Source organism: Olea europaea, chromosome 15 (genome assembly GCF_002742605.1).
Source record: "Olea europaea var. sylvestris chromosome 15, O_europaea_v1, whole genome shotgun sequence".
NCBI lineage: Eukaryota > Viridiplantae > Streptophyta > Magnoliopsida > Lamiales > Oleaceae > Olea > Olea europaea.
Window position 1 is genome coordinate 13,174,520 of NC_036251.1, and position 22,587 is coordinate 13,197,106.

General features: G+C 32.5%; 1 protein-coding gene across 1 annotated transcript; it reads right to left on the bottom strand.

Annotated features, from left to right (window-relative positions):
* Nucleotides 1-20,187: 20,187 nt before the first annotated feature.
* On the bottom strand, nucleotides 20,188-21,527 carry LOC111410224 (probable carboxylesterase 8). Its single transcript, XM_023040478.1, has one exon. It carries the CDS (start codon nucleotides 21,444-21,446, stop codon nucleotides 20,319-20,321), a length of 1,128 nt encoding a protein of 375 aa, XP_022896246.1. The 5' UTR covers nucleotides 21,447-21,527; the 3' UTR covers nucleotides 20,188-20,318.
* Nucleotides 21,528-22,587: the final 1,060 nt, after the last annotated feature.

A 22,587-nucleotide genomic window follows, 5' to 3' on the forward strand; every position in this document is an offset into this window, starting at 1 on the left:
ACAAAATTGATCAAATTCAAAGTTAGAAAACTTTTAACAATTATCAATTCTGAAGATATTTATCTTGATTCTCTACAAGTGTTTTCAATGTTCTAACTTTTAAAAATTTCTATTTTATGATGAAAAATCACACTTTCCTAGAAAAATCATCAATCAATAATAGAGAATAGTAGTGCTTGAAGTGCCCCATAAATCAAAGTGGATATATTCTAGAATGGAAGTGGACTTGTGCTTTCATGTATCGAAATGTAGCATATAATGTGTCTAGATTGCAGTGTACAAAAAGGGATTTTTAAGATAGAATATTTTCTAAACAGTCCATGTTTGTGCAGAATGTGAAAGACATTTTTTACTCTCATGTACTAGCCTATTGTGCCATTTTAAAGTGGCGTCATTTTGAGCACTAGAATCCTCAACAATGTGATTTTACACTGAATCAGTAATGGTGACATAATCCATTTCTTTTGGTTTCTTCGAAAATGATAAGCGATCCATTGATTACCCTTAGCATGTCATCTCCAATTTTACCATGCAATTCTAGATTTTCTAAATCTCCCATTAAAATCAGATTTCTATCCAAATCATGAACATATCTAATTCTAAGGTACAGATATATCCATTTTCAAATTTCAATATCACGCTGTCAATTTCTTCAACTCTGCTGGCTACATTATTTTTCATAACTTCTTCGCTATTATCTGCATAATTTGTAGTATTGAGATCTAGTACATGTTTAGTGATAACATAAACATCAACAATGTTAGGCTCTAGAGTTTCTACTACATTTACCTTACCTACCATCTCATCTTTTCGGTTAATTTTTTGTTTTTGTAACAGCCTTTAATAAAGTAACTAGTTTTTCCATATGCATAAATTTTTTTATTTCTAGGTTTAGATGAAAACAAAGAAAAATATTCTAATCGAAAGCAAAAATGTTCAACAAAGGTTAAAGAAATGCGCCTCGAGTAACGATAATCATGCACGCTCACAGTATGAATGCAAGAATGGTCTAAAAAAGAGCGTAAAAAACCTCAATTGTCCATATTCACCAGGATTCTGTGATACTCATGTTTTCATTGAAGGCAGAATATCAGTCACCCCATTTATAGTTTCACGAGCAATGTCCATCAGCAACAATTGAACTTCGCCATGGTATTTGCAAAATAAATCCTAACTGACCCATCAAGATCCAAACCGATCTCACCCACGCACAGTAGACACGGACTTGTCCAAGGTCGACATAGATATGTGCAGCACTGACATAATCTATTTACATATCCTGTCTACACATTTATTTTGTTTATTTTTTTGTTAATTTTTGAATTTTTTACTAGGTCGATCTTCAAATCTTCTATCACTTTGCAAGAAATCCCAAAATAATAATTAAAAACTACAAAAAATAATAATAATAATAATAAATAAATAAAATTGATCCCAATCTTGAAATTACAATTTTTAAATTGAAACAAAAATTAAATCAACATAAAGAAGTTGTACCTATCATGTTACATACTCGAAATAAGGAATTACGACCAAAATCTGACAACAAATAATTGAATCACACTTCAAAACTTCGATCATTCGATCATCATATAATAAATTATTTCTAGATGTCAATGACTAGAATATGTAATCAAGATTCGAAAATAACAAATACGTGAAAGAAATAGACTGCTTTAATACCCATTGTTAAAATGTCGAACAAGACTTACCCTTAAAATCAAAGTTTTCTTAAATTTTAGAATTTAGATCATTACTATACGTTCATGTACATGCTATAATTGAAAAAATAAAGGGATAATTGTAGCAAAAGTCGCAAACCTTTTAAACACTAGCAGACTTTTTTTCTAACATTTCATTTGTTGTAGCCGTCACCCCAAATCTTTTCAAAGGTTGCTGCTAAGACCCTTTTGGATGGTTCCTGTAAAAAATTCCGCCAGTTGACCATCAAAATAAATTTTGACCACCTTCTAATCAATTTTAAAAGGGCAAAATGGTAACTTTCTATTTACCATATCAAACAGTTAAAAACTTAAATGATGTGATCCAGGACACACAAGCATTGAAGTCAAGTCCAACGTCAAGCCCGGAGAAAGATCAGTTGATAGTCAACGGTGGACCGTTGACGCGATCGAGGGTAAAGTGAGTAAAAGAGGCTATAGGATCGCTCGTCAAGGCAAACGTTGATGAAACCATGTTTGAGACTCAAAATGGGACAAGTTTCGTGTTCGGGTTGAAAGCCGGAGTGAATTGAATCAACACGCTACATGCGGCCACATGGTTATAAAAGTTGGATGTGTTTTTGCCTTTTCGTGAGATTTTTCATATTTGCTAGAATTCTATACTTATTCAATTTCCTACCATATTTAAAAGATTGTGCACGTTTTTTGTCTAGGTTTATAGGTCTAATATAAATACTTTTCATATTTCATTGTTTTAAAACTTTTGACAATATTATCAATTGAGAGGCTTTTATTGCTTTCTTCTCGTGTTCTTCAATCGAACAATCTACAAACTTATCAAGAGTCAAATCTTGTGGCGTTCAAATCAACTGGATGAGGTTTATATAATTTTGCATAATCATGAGGTCTGCACATCGTCGGCGATTCAGGTTGCTTGGTTCCAATTTTATTGAATTTAATCGAAAACTTTTTTTTTTTTGGCTTTTTTGGGGACGATCTTAATCTTGATTGTGGGTTTGGTAGCGATTGACTACACGGGTTCACATCAGTTGGTATCAGAGCTTAAGCTCCAATCCAAGGTTATATCCCTCTTAAATTCTTGTTGAGTCTTTGTTTTGTGTTCGTTAAATTTTTTTCGTTTTCTTGTGTTCCATATTTTATTTAGAGTCTTAGTTCCAAAATTTTTCTTTCAAAACGTCGGAAGTTGTTTTGGGCTAATTTAGCATCCAAATCAATTTTTTTTCTTTGTTGGTACCGTCGTTGTATTCCGGATTTATATAAAAAAACTGATCGTCATATGGTATTGTTCATTCGTACAATATTAAAACAAATCCAAATATAAAAAAAATTGAATTTGGAAAAAAGTGTTAGATCTCGAAAATTTTACCGGCTACTTCTTGAGTCCAATTTTTTTTTTCCTATTTCCTCAAAGTGTCCAAAAATCCAATTTCTTGTTGGGTCTCAAAATCTCACTCAATCCGGTTTGGATTCCACATGATTAAATTTTTGATTGAGTTCCGGTTTTGTTCTTTGAAGCACTTGGTGAGAGCAACGAGTGGTAAAAGACAGAGTGATGAGAACAATTGAATAATAAAGCCATATTGAGTGAATTTCGAGTGAAATTTGTGAAGTAGAAAAAAATAATTTGGATTTAGAATGTCGGACACGGAAGGATCAAATTCAAGTAGGATTGATGACTGAATTACTATGCTGGAGGATTCGTTGCGGAGAATTGAAAGGTTGTTTGGAGATGTGAGGGATCGGTTGGATAGGTAGGACGCACGGTTGGAAAAGCTAAATCCAATACCCGCTAATGTATGATGGGACGGTCTTGATACACGGAGACAAGGTAGGCGAGAACTTAGGATGGAGGAACATAGTGACTTTGAGATTGATAGTGGGTTAAGTGAGGATGCTATTGTTGATGCAAGGATTGGAAGAGCTAGAAATAGAGAATTTAGGCAAGATAGGAAAGGTAGGAACCTTGGTGAAGACAAGGTGGATGGCAATTTGGGAAATATAAAAATGACCATTCCTTCTTTCAAAAGGAGGAGTAACCTGGAAGCGTATTTGGAGTGGGAGAAATAGATAGAATCAATTTTTGATTGTCACAATTATTTGGGGGAGAAAAAGGTGAAAATTGCAATCCTTGAGTTCAAAGATTATGCAATTACTTGGTAGGATCAAGTGGTGACAACAAGGTGGAGAAATGGGGAACGACCTATCAATACATGGGAGGAGTTGAAAGCATTTATGCGGAAGAATTTTTACCTAATCACTATTACCGGGAGCTTCATCAAAAACGACAAAATCTCTATCAAAGCTTTAGGAGTGTGGAAGATTACAAAAAGGAAATGAAGATGCTAATGATTAGGGCAAATGTAGAGGAGGATGGGAAAGCCACTATGGCTCGATTTTTGAGTGGACTGAACAGGGACATTGCAAATGTAGTGGAGTTACAGCACTATGTAGAAATTGAAGACATGTTACATGTGCCCATGAAGGTAGAAAGGTAATTGAAACGAAAGGGGACAGCAAAGTAACAATCTGGATCTTATGGTTCTAATCCTTCTTGGAAACCGAAGTGATAAAATAACAAAGGAGATGAGGCTATTGCAAGAGGAAGAGCTGAAGTACCGAGAGGCAAGGAAGAAGGTGCTAGCAAGGCCGTATCAAAAGGGGAATCCCAGCCATAAAAAAATAGGAACATCAACTGTTTTCGTTGCTTGGGAACGGGGCACATCACTTCTCAATTTCCAAACAAGAAAACAATGATTCTAAGGGACAACGGGAAAGTGGAAACTAAAAGTGAAAGTGATTATGCAGACATGTCGGAGTTGGAAGATGTTGATGAAGAAGACACCATGGAGTATGCGACTGGTGGTAAGCTATTGGTCGCGAGGCAAGCTCTCAGTGCTCAAATTAAGGCGGATGACTTGGAGCAACAGCAAGAAAAAATACTCCACATGCAGTGTCACATCAATGGAAAGGTATGTAGTGTAATAATTGATGAGGGAAGTTGTACTAACGTGGCTAGCACTAATATGGTAAAAAAATTAGGTTTAACATTATTAAAACATCCTTGATCCTATAGATTACAATGGTTAAATGAATGTAGGGGAGTCAAGGTGACAAAGTGGTGTTAATTAATTTTTCCATTGGTAAATATCAAGATGAGGTGATGTGTGACATTGTACCTATGCATGCTGGGCATATCTTTTGGGGAGACCATGATAATATGATAGGAAGACAATGCATGATGTGTATAAAAATAATTATAGTTTTGTAAAAGATGGGAGGTCTATTACTCTTGCACCATTAACACTAGCACAAGTATATGAAGATCAAATTCAATTGAAAAATGAAGCAGAAATAAGAGTGAAAGAGTTAGAAGAAAAGAGAGAAAACAGTGGGGTAGCTAATGGAGAGGAGAAGAAAATGGGGCCACATGACAGAAAAGAAGGAGAGTCTTCCAAGAAGAGAGAAAAGTAGAAACAAAATTTCTTTATGAGAGGGAGTGAATTGAAAAAGACAATAAGAGAGAGGCAACAAATGATATTGTTAGTCTACAAGGAGACACTCAATTTTGAGGAGCCTAACACACCTCTCCCCAGTTTGGCTATTTCTTTATTGCAAGAATTTAAAGATGTATTTCAGGAGGACGTGCCTAGTGGGTTACCACTCATTAGAGGATCGAGCACCAAATTGATTTCATACTTGGAGTTGTCATTCCGAATGGATCGACTTATCGAAGTAATCCAGAGGAGACAAAGGAGTTTCAAAGGTGAGTGGAGAAATTGATGAGCAATGGTTATGTGAGGAAAGCATAAGTTCATGTGTCGTACCTGTATTGCTGGTGCCAAAGAAAGATGAAACTTGGAAGATGTGCTTGGATTGCAGAGCCATCAACAACATCATATTAAAGTATCGTCATCCAATTCATAGGCTCGATGATATGTTAGATGAGATACATGGTGTATACATATTTAGTAAAATTGACCTTAAAAGTGGATATCTTCAAATTCGCATGCGGGAGGGTGATGAATGGAAAATGACTTTTAAAACTAAATACAGGTTGTATGAATGGTTAGTCATGCCTTTTGGGCTTATGAATGCACCGAGCACTTTCATGCACTTAATGAACCATGTTTTGCGTGCTTTCATTGGAAAATTTGAAGTGGTCTATTTTGATGATATTTTGATCTACAGTAAGGACCTTAATGAGCATGTAGAACATTTGAGGTGTGTGCTTGTGGTTTTGAGGAAAGAACAACTTTATGTCAATTTGAAAAAGTACACTTTTTTCCTAGATGGGGTCGTTTTTCTAGGCTTTGTGGTTAGTGCTAATGGTGTAGAGGTAGATGAAGAGAAAATAAAGGCTATTAAAGATTGGCCAACGCCTAAAAATGTAACTGAGGTTAGGAGTTTTCATAGATTGTCTAGATTTTATAAGCGTTTTGTTAGAGACTTTAGCACAATTACCATACCACTAATTGAGATTGTTGAAAAAAACGTGGGATCTCAATGAGGGTAGAATAAGAACATGTATTCAACACCATCGAAGATTGTTTGTGTAAAACACCGATTTTAGCACTTTCTAATTTCGATAAAACTTTTCAAATTGAGTGTGATGCATTAGGTATAGGTATTAGAGCAGTCTTAATGCAGGATAAGAGATCGATAGCCTACTTTCGTGAAAAGCTAAGTGATGCAGCTCTCAACTATCCTACGTATGATAAGGAGCTCTATTCACTTGCTCGAGCTTTGGAGGTATGACAGCATTACTTATGGTCAAATGAATTTGTAATTTATTCTGATCATGAGTTACTAAAACATTTGGGAGGTCAAGGTAAGTTGAACAAATGACATACACGTTGGATGGAATTCACAGAAACATTTCCATATGCCATCCGTTACAAACAAGATAAGGAAAATGTGGTAGCAGATGCATTGTCGTGAAGGTATATGCTTCTAATTTCCTTAAGTACAAAATTACTTGGCTTTGAATACATTAAAGACATATATAATAGTGATCTTGATTATTCCAACATTTACAATTCATGTCATAAAGGAGCTGTAGACAAGTTCTTTACGAATGATGGGTACTTGTTTTGGGAAAATAAATTATGTGTTCCTAATTGTTCTATGCATGAGTTGTTGGTTAGGGAAGCACATAGTGGGAGACTAATGAGTCACTTTGGGGTAGCAAAGACTTTGGAGATATAAACTAAAAAAATTTTATTAGCCTAAAATGAGAGTTGATGTAGAGCGGATTTGTAGTCGATGCATAACTTGTAAAAAGGCTAAATCTCGAGTCTTACCTCATGGACTTTACACATTCTTATCAGTACCTAGTGAACCTTGGATAGACATCTCAATGGATTTTGTGTTAGGTTTGCCTAGGACTAAAAGGAGGCGGGATTCAATTTTTTTAGTGGTTGATAGGTTTAGCAAAATGGCACATTTCATTTCTTGTCACAAAACTGATGATGCCATGAATATTACAGACTTGTTCTTTAAAGAAATTATGCATTTCCATGAAGAACCTAAGAATATTGTGTCAGATAGGGACATCAAATTTCTTAGTCACTTTTGGAGGGTCTTGTAGAATAAGTTAGGCACGAAATTATTATTTTCTACAACTTATCACCCACAAATCGATGGCCAAATTGAAGTAGTGAATAGGTCCATGACACAATTATTGCACACTGTGGTTAATAAGAACTTTAAAAATTGGGAAAAATGTTTACCTTTCATAGAGTTTGCATATAATAGGGCCACACATTCTACTACATCGTTTTCACTATTTGAGATTGTTTATGGTTTAATCCAATAACACATATGAATTTAATACCTTTACCTGTGAATGAACGAGATAGCTTGGATGGAAAGAGGATGGTCAAGTTGGTGAAGTCACTCCATGAAAAGGTGCAAGAGCAAATTGAGAAGAAGAGGAAGCATTATGTAGTGCAAGCAAATAAGGGCAGGAAAAATGTTACCTTCGAACTAAGAGATTGGGTTTGGGTGTATCTCAAGAGAGAGCGATTCCCAGAGCAGCAAAAATCAAAGTTGCAGCCACTAGGAAATGGACCATTTCAAGTTTTTGAGAAGATCAATGACAACGCATACAAATTAGATCTTCCAGGTTAATATAATGTTTCAGCAACTTTTAATGTGTCTGATCTCTTTTCCTTTGATGCAGGTTCAGATTAGAGGATGAATCCTTTCGAAGAGGGAGAGGATGATGTGATCCAGGACACGCAAGCGTCGAAGTCAAGTCCAACATCAAGCCCAAGGAAAGATCTATTGATAGTCGACGGTGGACAGATCATGTGATTGAGCGTAAAGTGAGTAAAAGAGGTGATAGGATTGCTCATCAAGGCGACCATTGATGAAATCATGTTCGGGACTCAAAATGGGACAAGTTTTGTGTTCAGGTCGAAAGCCAAAGTGAATTGATCAACACGTTACATGCGGCCGCATGGTTATAAAAGTTGGACGCGTTTTTGCCTTCTCATGAGATTTTCCGTATTTGATAGAATTCTATACTTATTCAATTTCCTACCATATTTAAAAGATTGTGCACATTTTTTGTCTAGGTTTTTAGGTCTAGTATAAATGCTTTTCATATTTCATTGTTTTAAAACTTTTGACAATATTATCAATTGAGAGGGATTTATTGCTTTCTTCTCGTGTTCTTTAATGGAATAGTCTACGAACTTATCAAGATTCAAATCTTGTGGCATTCAAATCAACCGGGTGAGGTTCATATAATTTTGTGCAATCAAGAGGTTCGCACATCATCGACGATTCCGATTGCTTGGTTCCCATATTGAATTTAATCCAAAACCATGTTTTGGCATTCTTGGGGATGATCTCAATCTTGATTGTGGGTTTGGTAGCAATTAACTACGTGTTCACATCATTAAATCAAAAAACAAAAAAAGAAATGAATCTTCTTCTACCCCACCTATCCCAAATCCTACGTAGTGATTTAATTTATTTCAACTATTGGATCTGATTTTCCTCCTATGACATGAGATTTGTTTAGTTCATCGCCCCCCAAATCCCACGCAGTAATAGGCTATCCATTTTCTATTTTGACAGGGCGGAGAGTCCAAAATCTATGATTTTGAGGGACCCTTTGTTGTCGAAGGAATAGATTTTGTGGCTTGATGTTGCAGTGGGCGATGTCGTTTTGATGGCAGAAGAGGAGGCCGGAGACTAGCTGGTTGAAGTAGTAGCACATCGTGGATTCAAAGAATCTGCACCAGCGTCTAAGCTTGGCCAAGAATTCATTACTAGGGATGAGGTCCACGGCTAGGTAAATTTTGGTTCTAGTGGCCATTACTTTGTGGAGTTTCAGGATGTTGGGATGGTGGTCGAGGCATCACATGGCAAAGACTTCACGAACTAAGCGTGGCTCCATGGTGGCATCCTTGGTGGATTTTAGGGGGTAGGTGGGTGGGGCTAGGGGAGAAGAAGAATATCCAATTTTTTTTTTCTTTTTTATTTAAGTTTTTTAATTTTTTTAATGTGGTAAATAAAAAGTTATCATTTTGTCATTTTAAAATTGATTAAAAGGAGGTCAAAGTTTATTTTGATGGTTAACTAACGAAATTTTTTACAAAAACCATCTAAAAGGACCTCAGATGCAACGTTTGGGATGACGGCAGTAACAAATGAAAGGTTAGGGAAAAGTTTGCCAGTGTTTAAAAGGTTTGGGGCTCCGCTGCAATTATTTCAAAAATAAATGATTAGAGTTGACCCAAATTTGATAATCAATTCTTAAACTAGACTTGAATCATAAAAGTTCAACTTTCTGGATCGCAAACTTTCAATTTTTTATTTCAAGAACTTGATGCTTCCAACCTTCAAGTATTTTATAGTATTTTCCAAAGTCAAGACTATACTGGCATGTGAGCACCTATACATTGTAAATGGTATGTTTATTAGTGATTGACCCTACAACCTTAGGAATTATTACTGTTGCATATGTGATTTTTCCCAATAAATATAAGTTTTTGGTTCCTTAATAAGCCCTCGTTTGTCCCCCATTTTGTGGAATGAAAATGGGTAAAATAGTGATTTTTTGAAAAATAAGTGTTGAAAAAGAAGGAAAAGTTTTCGATTTAAGTGTAATATTATTTTATGGAAGATTGTGTGGTTGAAAATAGGAAAAAGAAAAAGAAAATGTAATGAAATATAAATTAATGGGGGCCAAACGGGGGCTAAAACATATACAAATTTATTGACTTTTATTCTCTCTTCACTTTTTCTCTCTTTTCATGATATGTTATCAATATAATAGCTTGATTTTTCAAAGTTTAGTGAAGGTAGTAATTTCTTATAAGTATAAATATTTATCACATATACTAAAATTAATTTTAGCATGTTAATTTTTCTACATAATCAGGCTGCTTTTTCTATTTTTTCTATTTTTTTTTGCTTGTACACAAATCTATAGTGATTATTTAATTATATGGTAATGATTACATTATCATATTTGCATATCTATATATAAAGTCAATTCACATACATGTTTGGAAGATTTTTTCTACTTATACATTTTTTGTGATTAAATTTTCAATATAAATTTATATCATATTTATATGGTAATTAAATATCTTTATTTGTTCTTCTATAACCTTTAAATTGATAACTTATCATATTATTTCTCCTAAAGTAGCACAATATTATAATTTATTTAACAGAAAAATATTAATTTTAGATCTGTCTAGTATAAATAGTTTGTTGTTGCTCCTGAAATAAAACAACATTTAAATTAATATCCCTGATGAATATAACTTGCTCTTAAAGAGCATAAATTATAATTCTTAATAGTTCAAAAGAATATTGACATATTGCTCTATAAGAAGTAATAGTAAAATATAACTTATGTCATGTGGATTTTAACTATTTGATTATCTATTAAGTGATGTTTAATCATATTTTCGAAACGAATTATATTTTCTTTATTGTGTTGTCACAAAATTGATTTTGCTGCACTTGACATATCTAGCAAAAACTATCTTCGTAAGTACTCGATGTTAATATATATCTTGTCTCAAAAGGTTCGGGAAAAACAATAAAAGAAAGAAACAAAGAATTCTTCCAGATCATGCAAAAGCACTCATTTTTTTCATCATCATCTTCACGATAGATTGGAAATTGAATATCTCGTTGAAAAATTCACGGTTAATTGGAAAAAATTATCTAAAAGATTTGATCATTAGAGGATTATAATCCTTCCCAAAGCCCTCTTTGAGTGGATGTACCTTTGTTTGTAAGATTTCAAAAATGTTAGTGAGTACAATCCTGAATTGTTTAAATATGTTCAAAATTAACCTTATGTGGAGAAAAAATCATTAATGAAGATATGATGAAGAAAACTTTTTTCCATTTTTCATACCTCAAATGTACTCCTGCATCAGCAATATCGTAAGCATGATTTCAAAAAATACTTGGAACTTATATCTAGTCTGCTTGTGGTTGAACAAAATATTGATCTGTTGATGAAAAATCATATGTTACGTCCAATTGTTTCTGTACCATTGCCTGAAGCAAATGGTATGCATTGTTTGAAGAAAATGCAATATCAAAACAAGAACATGGACGTAGATGTGGACGTGGACACAGACGTAATAAACCATGGATGAAATAATAAAAAAACTATCAGCAATAAGATAACAAATTTCAAAAGGCAAAAAGCAAACGAAAGTAGTGCATCCAAATGGGAGCATAAAAAAAGTTGTTTTAAATTTGGAACAAAAGCGAATTAGGCACATACCTATTATACGGTAAAATATCTCGTGGATCTCTACAAAAATCAATAAGGAAAATGAAAAAGTAGAGACAAATTTAGCAGGATTATAATTATCCAATTGATGTAACTCATTTGGACACGTTGATTTCTTTGTTGATTCGAATAGAAATATTGGTCATTTGATTAAGAATGGTGTGATAAAAGATATTGATTAGTTTACTTTCTAGCATCTCCCTCTATTTTAGAAATTCAGTTTGAAATATATTTTTACTTTTCAAAAATAAAATAAAAATTAAAACTCTATTATTCATCGTTTATTTTATAATATTAAATTGTATTTACAACTTTAAATTAAAATTAAAATTTTTTAAAATCTATCTATTTTGTTATATTTATGTATTCATGATGGATTGTCAAGGTATCTATGTGATTGATAATGCAGTTACACATACCATTCTTCTAGATAAAAGATATCTTTTGGACTTAATATTAGTAGAAAATAATGTTAACACGATATCAGGCGCATCGAATATCATCGAAAGCTCCAAAAAGAGCTGTATTATTTTACCAAATAATACAAAATTATTTATTAACGATACACTTTACACTAGCAAACTCAAAAGAAATTTGCTTAGTTTTATATATGTAGATATCACATTAAAACGATGCAAGAAAATAATGTTGAATCTCTTTGCATCACTTTTTTTGTATTTTGCCAGAAGCAGATGAAAGAAAAACTTCGTGTATTCCTATCTTGCATGTATTATACATTTATAACAATGGTTAAATTTAAATATTGTTACGAACTAGAACTTCGTCAACCCAAAAATTATTATACTTTGACATAATCGACTTTGGCATCCAGGAGATATAATGATGCGTTGAATAATAAACAATTTACGTGGATATTCTTTGAAGAGTAAGGAGATTCTTTTACCTAAATCATCCTTATTCGCAAGGCAACTTAATCATTAGACATTCGACTAAAAAGGTCAATATTGAGCTTCCAAGTTTCTTAGAAAAATTCATGAAGATATATGTGGGCCAATACACTCATCATGTGGATCATTTCATATTTTATGATATCAATTGGTTTTTCTACTAGATGGTCATATGTTTGCCTACTTTCTACTACGAATATAACATTTGCTGAACTACTTGCTCAAATCATTAAATTAAGAGCGTAATTTTCCTATTACTCAATCAAGACTATTTGTCTTGATAATACTGGTGAATTTAGATCACAAGCACTCGATTATTATTGTATGTCAATTGGAATTGAATTTGAACATTCAGTTGCGAATATCTATACACAAAATGATTTAACTGAGTTGTTCGTATTAGATTAATTGTCTATTATCAATATTCATATCTACAACTGGCATTTGGTCATGAACCTAATATTTCTTACCTATGGATTTTTGGTTGTACTATCCAAATCCCTTTTTTGCCCCCCACAACATACTAAAATAGTTCTCCAATGAAAACTTGTGATTTATGTGTTTTGATTCACCATCTATTATTAGGTATCTTTAACCTTTAACGGCAATTTATTTCCTGCATATTTTAGATATTGTCATTTTGATGAAATGAATTTTCCAACTTTAGGAGGGAAAAAATTGCATGCTAAAAAATAAGGCAAAATTTTTGGGATGAAACGAACCTATCTCTTTGATCTCCATAGCAATTATTGTGAACAAATGGTTGACAAATATTCATTTGCAAAGAGTTGTAAATCAATTACCTAATTTATTTGCTGATACAAGAAAAGTGATAAAGTTATATATTCTAGTAGAAAATATTCCAACAAAAATTGATATCCCTGTAAAACAATCTGCTGTAGTAAATGAATCTCAAATATGCTAAATGCATGGTCGATCGGTTGGATTAAAAGACTCTATACTTCGAAAAAGAAAAATACAAGAAAAACCAACCAAAAACTTCAAAATAATTAACATTAGAAAAGATTGATCAACCAAATATTGAAAAATATGGTTCCTAAAAAGTTACAAGTTTTCGAAATTAATGTGATTTTAATAAGTTATATGTCATCTCATAAATCATGAGATTGAAATAATACTGTTATAGATAATATTTTCCTCTTTAACGTAGCTCTTGATATCATGCAAAATGAATATCCTAAACCACAGTTAGTTAAAAACTATCAAAATAGAAATGATTAGCCAAAACAAAAAGAGGCCATTCGGGCAAAATTGAATTATTTAGAGAAATGAAAAATGTTTGTACTCGTAGTTCGAACATTTGAAAATACAATCCATGTAGAATACAAATGGATTTTTGTACAAAAAAATGAAAATAATAAAATTACAAGATACAAAATCCTGACTTGTAGCTCAAGGTTTCCCCAAAGACCTAGAATTGAATATTAGGAAACGTGAATCCGTAATGGATACGATCACTTTTAGATTCTTAATTAATTTGACTGTATCACAAAGACTTGATATGTACCTTATAATATAGTAACTACATATTTGTATGATTCACTTAATAGTGTCATATATATGGAAATCCTTGAATAAATTAAAGTACCAGGAGCAGACGTTACATTCCCGAGAATCATGTTCTCAATTAAATTGTAAAGATTATTATATAGACTGAAACAATCCGAATGTATGTGGTACAATCGTCTTAGTAAATGTTTGTTGAAAAGAGTTATAAAAATGACGATGTCTATCAATGTATTTTCATAAAGAAAACAAATATTAGGTTTACAATTGAGGCAGTTTAGGTTAATAATTTAAATTTAATTTGAACTCCTAGAAACCTCAACAAAACTACAGATTATTTAAAAAAATGACTTTGATATGAAGGATTCTGGAAAATTGTATTTTGTCTAGGATTACATATTGCAATTTCGTAGAATCACTATTTGCTTATCAACTTACATATATAGAAAAAGTCTTAAAACGTTTTTATATAAATAATATACATCCATTGGCATCACCTATAGTTGTTCCAACATTTGATGTGAAAAATGATTCATTTCATCTACTTGAAGATAGAGAAATGGTTTTTAGTCCTGAAATACCATACCATTAACTTATCTTGCAAAACTGCTTTCAACTCAAAATAGGGTTTTCTATAAATCTCCTTGCTACGTATAGTTCTACACCAACTCAAAGACATTGGAGTGGTGTTAAACACATTTTTTGTTGCTTGAAAGGTATTATTAATTTAGGATTATTGTACTTTCAAAAGTCAGGATTTGCCTTAGTCGGATATGCAGATACAAGTTATCTCTTTGACTCACATAACACTAAATTACAAATAAGATATGTATTTACACATTGACGAACAGCTATATTATGAAGATCTGTGAAGCAATCTTTGACAGCAATATCCTCAAATCATTTTGAAATTATAATTATCCATGAAGCAGGCAGAGAATATATATCTTTTAGGAACATGACCCATCATATCTAAGCATTATGTGGGTTAACTTCAATAAAGGATAATCTAACAATTTTGTATGAAGACAATGCAGCTTGTATTGCACAATTCAAAGGAAGCTATTTTCAAGGTGACAAGATAAAGCATATTTCTCTAAATTTTTTCATATACATGAAATTATTGGAATCCATGAAGCAAGTCAAGAATATATATGGTTGAGAAACATGGACCATCAATCCAAGCATCATCCGAGTTAACTTCAATGAAAGATAGTCCAACAATTTTGTATGTAGATAATGCAGCTTGTATTGCGCAATTCAAAGGAAGCTATATGAAAGGTGACAAGACAAAGTATATTTTTTCAAAAATTTTTCCTACACATGAGCTTCATATGAATGATGACATCGATGTCCAACAAATTCGCTCAAATGACAATGTGGTCGATTTATTCACAAAAGTACTATCAACATCTACATTCAAAAAATTGGTTCATGAAATTGGAATTCATCGACTCAAAAATTTCAGTGATTAACCTCGGGGGAGTAATTGCACTCTTTTTCCTTTGCTTAGGTTTTATCTTATTGGATTTTCCTAGCAATGTTTTAGTGAGGTATATTTATTTTTAATATTTCAAAATAACTGTATTATTTTTCATTGGTTTGATTTTTTTGTCCCATTTAATTTTTATCAAATAAGGTTTTAATGAGACAGACATTTTATAATGTATCATTCAAGGGAGAGTATTGTAAAATAGTAAGTTTATTAGTGAATAACAATTGTACCATTGCGGCCGGAGAAATTATTATCATTGTATTTCTAATTCTTCCATATAATATAGGATTTTTATTAATAAAATACACACAAGTCTATTGACTTATATTAGTATTTGCTTGAAAATTCCTTTTGAATAAGCTATCAATCAATTTTCATATTCCCCGAATAGAGAATGGATAAAAGATTATAATCATTCTCAACAAGTTGGTAAGAATGAAGAACCATAACACTGAATTACCTGGGATGGAAAATACCATTTTGGAGTTTTATCAAGAATTTGCTTGTGTATGTGGGGATCCGTTATTTTTTGACTTTTTTACTAAACACAAAATATTACGCTCTCGAAATATTTAAGATCAAAGAAGCTAATCTTTATCCATAATACTTTCCCGTGACCTATCGTGTATGTACTTTATTTTGTTTTGAGATTTGATAATTAGGTTTGAGAACAAATGATCGTTTTATCCTTCTAATTATTCTCATCAATTTAAATACAATTTTATTGAACGGTCCTGTGAACCAATAAAAATTGTTGATGTTAGTCATTATTAAACACTAATCTCAAATTTATAATAGTTCAATAGAAAATATTTAAATAATCACTCTACCCATTTTTTAGAATGACTGATACTGATACCAATTCATGTTCTCTACTTAACTCTTTCTCAAATTCCCAATTCTACGAGATATTTGATCAATTAAATTGATTTCACCTATTGAAAAATCAAATAATCATATAAAAAATACATATACACAACCCTGATAAGGATTTAAATAAAATACCCTACGATCAAGTGAAATTTTATTCTCCGTACAGTCGTGCTTTAGAATGAAACTTGAAAAGAGGTTCGTTCAGTGTACTCCAAGTATATTAGTGTTACAACTATTTCTGGGATAATTGTAGTTTGCAAACCCATATAATGAATTAGTTAATACTATAACTTTATCAGTAAATGGTATCAACCTTACATTTAGGTTTGCTATGCTTTCTAAATATCAAATAAATACAACAAATAAAACCAAAATTTATTTTATTTTAAAATATTGTTTTATTATTGTAAAATATACTATAATACAACACAATGCGACATCCATAAGGGTTGTGCGTGCGCTTGATGCACCCTAAGGTGTTATCCTCGCGTCTTCATCTTGACTGTCAACAAGTGATCCCACTTGTCCAAATATGTTAAGAGTGGTTTCATCCACTCCATTTATAATTGGATTTGTTTATATATAAATGAAAAATATATTTAATTTAAAAAACATATTTTATGGGATCCTATCCATAATATATATCTGAAATGTATGTGGTCAAATCTAAGCCAACACGTTGAAGCACACTTTAGAAATGTTAATATCTTGTTGTCACTTTCTTGGTTACCAGTCCATGTGGCTATTGGATGGATAAGTTAAACCAATTTTCTTTTAACAGGTGTGGATGTGGAAGGTAGATCTTGATTGCTACCAGATTTGATCAACTGGTCCTTGGCAACATAACTTTGCATTATATATTCTTGAAATGGACAAGTGATACATAAAAATTTGGGATGAGATGTCATTCTTAGATCATAACTACTAAAAAACATAATAATTTATGACAATAAGTGTTGAATACTTTAATTGCTAGATGATAAATTATACGATATATATTCAGTCTTGCAATGAACTATGTCACGATATATTGAGTCTATGTTTGAACCTTAATCTTTAAAAATTCATTTTTTTCAAAATTATTTTCAACAACATATTCTCTCAATAAAATAGTTTTACACGAAAATTCAAAAAATTTCATACTTTTAAGCCACATGTTCTCCAAAAACTTGAACATGACAATTACAAAATCAATTTTTTAATCAGAAATTAGGGCTCAAACATAGCTTTAGTACGCTAAAAAGGACTGAAATGTTTTAAAATCGGACGGGACTGGCCAGATCGATTAAACCGAAAATTGGAAACAAAATTGGTTCGATTAGAGTTATAAGACCTCTAATTAAAAACTCACCTCGAAATCCATTAAATCGACAGGTTTTTGAAAAATCTGTGACTTGTTCCCAATTTAGCCGGGTTAAAAGTGAAAGTTAAAAACATAAAATTTGAAATTTGAAAGTTAAAAACATAAAATTTAAAAGCATAGACAGCACTCACAGACTCTTGGAATTCTTATTTACGCTCAGACCCTCATTATTCCAATTAGTGTGTATTGACTCTTCTATTTTTACAATAGAAGCTTATCAGTATATTCTTTTGTTTCTTGAATATTCTATTATATAAGCTTTTACAAATTACAGCAGAAGCTTATCAGAATACTTGCGATATGTGTCATATTTTCGAATTATGTTATTATTAGAAAATAAAATACAAATTCAAAATGGATTTTAACGAATGAATTATCTAAAAATAAAATTATTTTTTTATTTTTTTCCCTTCACGGGACGGGTTCGGGGCGGGGCATCCTGCTTCCCGCGATGGGGTGCCCTGCCTGGCCCCCTGCCAACCTGTTCGGGACAGGTTGGGGCAAGTTTTTTTTTTTTGCTTTCACTAATATTGAGTCCTGAGACCTAATTCATCTCGTGTATATATTATTATTTTTTCTTTTTTAATTTTTTAAAAATCATCGCTCACATTTGACTCCAGTTCAACCTTTTGAATTTTGACCCTTTCATTTTTACAGATCAATGACTGAATCAATTTTTAAAATATTGCTCTATAGTACTAATCGTAATCATGGAATAAAAAGAAAGTAACAGATTTTAGAATAAATGCAAATCATGTCTTGAACTGATATCCATGTTTTGACATGAATGCTACTAATGATTTTATGATTTATTCATTAAAAATTGCACTTGCTAAGAATTCTCAGTGTGAAAAGATACGAAAACCTTGTCTCCATACGCAATGTAAAAGCATTGAAAGATCTTCTATCTAAGATGGACCTACCCTTTATTTCAAAAACTCCTTTATTCTTTCATATTTCAAAATCAGACAACTTTGTCGATGGCATCAAAATGATAAACAGAAAATTGGATGATAATGTGGATACTGGAGTGGGTGAATATTGCTTTTTTATTTTTCTTATACTCGTAAAAGTATCTCTATTTTATTCCTGTCATAATCGAAAGTCATTTTTCACAAGGAGTAGGTAAATATGCTAATTGAATGGAGAAAATGAATTGAACGATGGATGAAATGTTCAGTAAATTAGACGAGATAAAATTAATAATATTAAATTAAATTATTCTTCATTATTATCTACATATTTTGTGGGAGCTACTCTATTCCTCTTACTATTATTATTATTTTATGATTCATTTATAAATTTGTCAAATCGGGTTGAGAGAAAGTGTTGGGGTGTGGATTTTTTTTTCAATAATTTTTGTTTTGACTCATGAAAGCAACTCTCTTTTATATGATTAAATTAAATCATTCTAGAAAAAAATGTTAATAAAAAAATGCATTTTTTATTGTTTTGTTTACATTTTCATTCTAGAAATCGAATTTTATGTAGGGATCCTATGCTAATTATTATATCAAGAAAATGAATCCGATGCTAGCAGGTTTTGTAAATTAGGTGAGATACGATTAGAATGTAATTGTTATATGCTTCCGTTTAGGTTTCTTTTGTTAATTAAAAAGTTATTTTTGAAAAAATAATGGCAAATAAATGAATAGTACTTATGGATCATACATAATCTGTGGTTAAACTTAAAACTAGACTATAAAAAAGTAACTTTATAATGAAAAAATGAAACTCAAACAGAAGCTATAGATTATTTTTTTTTTTCCTACAATACCAAAACAATATAACAAGAACACATAAGTTTGCGAAATTTAGTCACGGTATGAGACTTCCATACACTTATTGATCTAGGGTTCCATTATATAGAAGCATACGAGAAGCACAAATTGTATGTAAATTTAGAGCATGACTTTTGATAAGTCAAAAGCAACTTTTGAGATTTAAAAGTTGTTTTTAGACCGGCTTAATTAATTTTATAAACTATTTCTTGTCGTTAAAAACGGTTTTAATTAGAGGAAACTCCTGTGCGGCTTCCTCTAATTACAAAACTTCGGGAATAGGAAGTTATTTTAGAAGTTAGTTTTCAAACAAAAATTAACGTGGCTTCAGAAAAATTCTTCAACAAGAAGCAAAGGAAATGTCAAAAGGACCTTAATCTTCTCTTTTTTACTCTCTGCAAAGAAAAACAGTTCGTCCAAACATCCTTTATAAGAGTGCCAAACTAAAAGTTATATATGTTTGTCATAGAATCTGTGTTATCCAACTTATAGAAAACTATCATTTCTTATTAAAATTCAGTTTAATTTTGTCGAGTGATCTGCAACTTGAGTACGTAATAAGAAATCAAAATATCCCACAATATAGAGCCTGTTTGGGAATGATTTTGAGAATTGATTTTTTGATCGTCAGGAGAAAAGTGAGATCTACCTGTGAAATAAGAAGTCAAATATGACGACCAAAATAATGAAATAACGGTCAAAAAATCAATTTTTTAGGCCAAAAAATCACTCTCAAACAGACTGATAAACTAATCAAGATTGAACACAAGCCATCCATAATTTATTCCAGATTTCAAACCCCATATACACATTATTGAAATTCAAGAAAATGCACACAGCTACAAGAGCAACATGCCTCAAACAAGACCTTCACTGGAGGCTAAAATCCATTAGTAAGCAGCACGAGATTCTTCATCATCAGTAACCCTAGTAGAGTAGATGAAACGCTTCATATCGTCATACAAATTTTGGGCAGCAGTCTTGTTTTGAAGCTCGATCCCATGAAAACCACCCCGATTATAACGATAAACCACCGGTACTCTGTATCCCATCAACAACTGTACTAACTGAGTTGTTCGGTCGACCAAGGGGTCACCTTCGTCAGCTTTTACAAAGAACCTTGGTAAACGTGGGACCCGTCCTAGGTAAGATCCACCGGATATCGGGTTACAAAACTCATGATCTCGATTGGCATAAGGTGGCAACGCTAGTGTCCACAACACGTCACACATGTACAAAGGAATATTGGGATCCTCCTTAAGTCTAATCTCCGATGGTGTCCTAAAGACTCCACCAAAGAAAGGTTGATTCAATAAAATTCCACGAATTTTTATTGGTCGAAGATCGAAATCCAGTGCACGTAAGGCAGTGTGGTAAACTATGTTCCCGCCAGCACTACTGCCCAATAGAAAAACTCTAGAAAAATCAGCATAGTCAAGCCATGGGTCACGGCCCCCAACACCTAATGCCTGGCTCTGAATCCAAAAGATAGCATTCAAGGCATCATCAAAAGCCGCCGGGAGGCGGTTTTCAGGGGCCAGCCGGTACTCGACCGAAACCACCACCGCTGGGAACTGCGAGGCGATATCGTTGCAGAAGTTATGAAAAATGACAGTTGATGCACTGAATAACACAAAGTCACCTCCATGAAAGTATATTATAAGTGGCAGCTTGGTGTCCTTCGGGGGTTTGACAGGTATATAGAGACGGACATAGGCTTTGCTCTTTGGGCTGAGCTGTATATCCGTCGAGAGAGCTACCGGCGGGCTATTCGGGTCAGTAGCAGAAGGGGTGGCATTCACCATTGGGATTTGGATTTCTCTTTTCAATGTACCGTCAGATTTCCAGCTTATTCCAAGTAGTTCGAAGGCTTCTTGCCAAGTATGGGTTTTAGCCACCTTTTCATCAGCCATGATCGACAGCCGTGATTGGGTGAAAAGTAAGAACGCCAGAAGAGTGTAGGCTGCAACCACTGGCCATGATTTTGGGTTTCGATTCAGACCATGCTGTCCGAACATTGTTTCCGATGCAAAGGATTCATACAAGGGAATGTCAGTAGAAGCAGGAGAGTTGATTGCAAAGTGGATGCTTTGAGGGGGTTATAAATAGAGAGAATTGGAAAGTTCCGATGATGCCGTCCTTGTTTGTGTCTCATTATTTGTGAGTAATATATTATAGAATGGTGATTGATGATAAAATGTGTGATTAAAAAGAATGAAAAGTTTTTTTAATTTATGTGTAATATTATTTTAATAAAAAATGTGTGGTTGAATGTGAATACTATAGAAAAATAATGTGGTAGAATATAGAATGGTAGACAAACAAGCCCTCAATTTCAATTAACTTTGAAATAAAGAATTACATGTCACGTCCATTATTGCATTACTTTATCAACAACTTAAAATAAAAAAAAAATTGAAATAAAGAATGACGTGTCACGTCATTATTGCATTACGTTATCCATAGCGTACATAACATATATACATAGGGGTGTCCACACCTCTCATATGGGGTAGGATCCATCTCACACGGATGATGGATCCCACCCCATGTACCCAAATTATGTACACCATGCACAACCCCTATTTTTAATGATTCACATAGTATCAAAGTATGCACACATGTTGAAATTTTATTTAAGTAAATAAATATTTTCTCTTTCTAATGGTTTAAATTTTAACACATAAATTTAGCATACAAATATCATGAGTTTAAGCTTATATTTGAGCTCAATTTTTTAAAAACTCATTTTTAATTACACATTTTCTCATGAAATATAATTTAAATGTAAACTCATAACTTTTCACTATTTTTTAATCACACATTCTTAAAGACATAACTATTAAAAAATTTATTTTCCCTAAAAAAATAAGGTTCAAGCACACACTAAATCTTTTCGTCACCTGTTTCTTAAAAAAAAAAAAAAAAAAAAAAATTGTACATGTATCAAGTTACATGTAAGAGGATGTCTTGAAGACAAAAATGTTGATCGTTTAAGCTATCAATAGTTGGCCCCCTATATTTCGTTTTGTCTAGCTAGTAATTTAAGGGGTTTGATAATGAAATGAAGTACGAATCATGTGTGTCATATGCATTGTTCTTAAATTGTATAGTCTACATCCACACACAAAACTGGCTCAGTTATTGCACCGTCTCTTA

Coding starts and splice junctions, on each gene's coding strand:
- LOC111410224 (XM_023040478.1), bottom strand. CDS start 21,446: ATGTTCGGACAGCATGGTCTGAATCGAAACCCAAAATCATGGCCAGTG.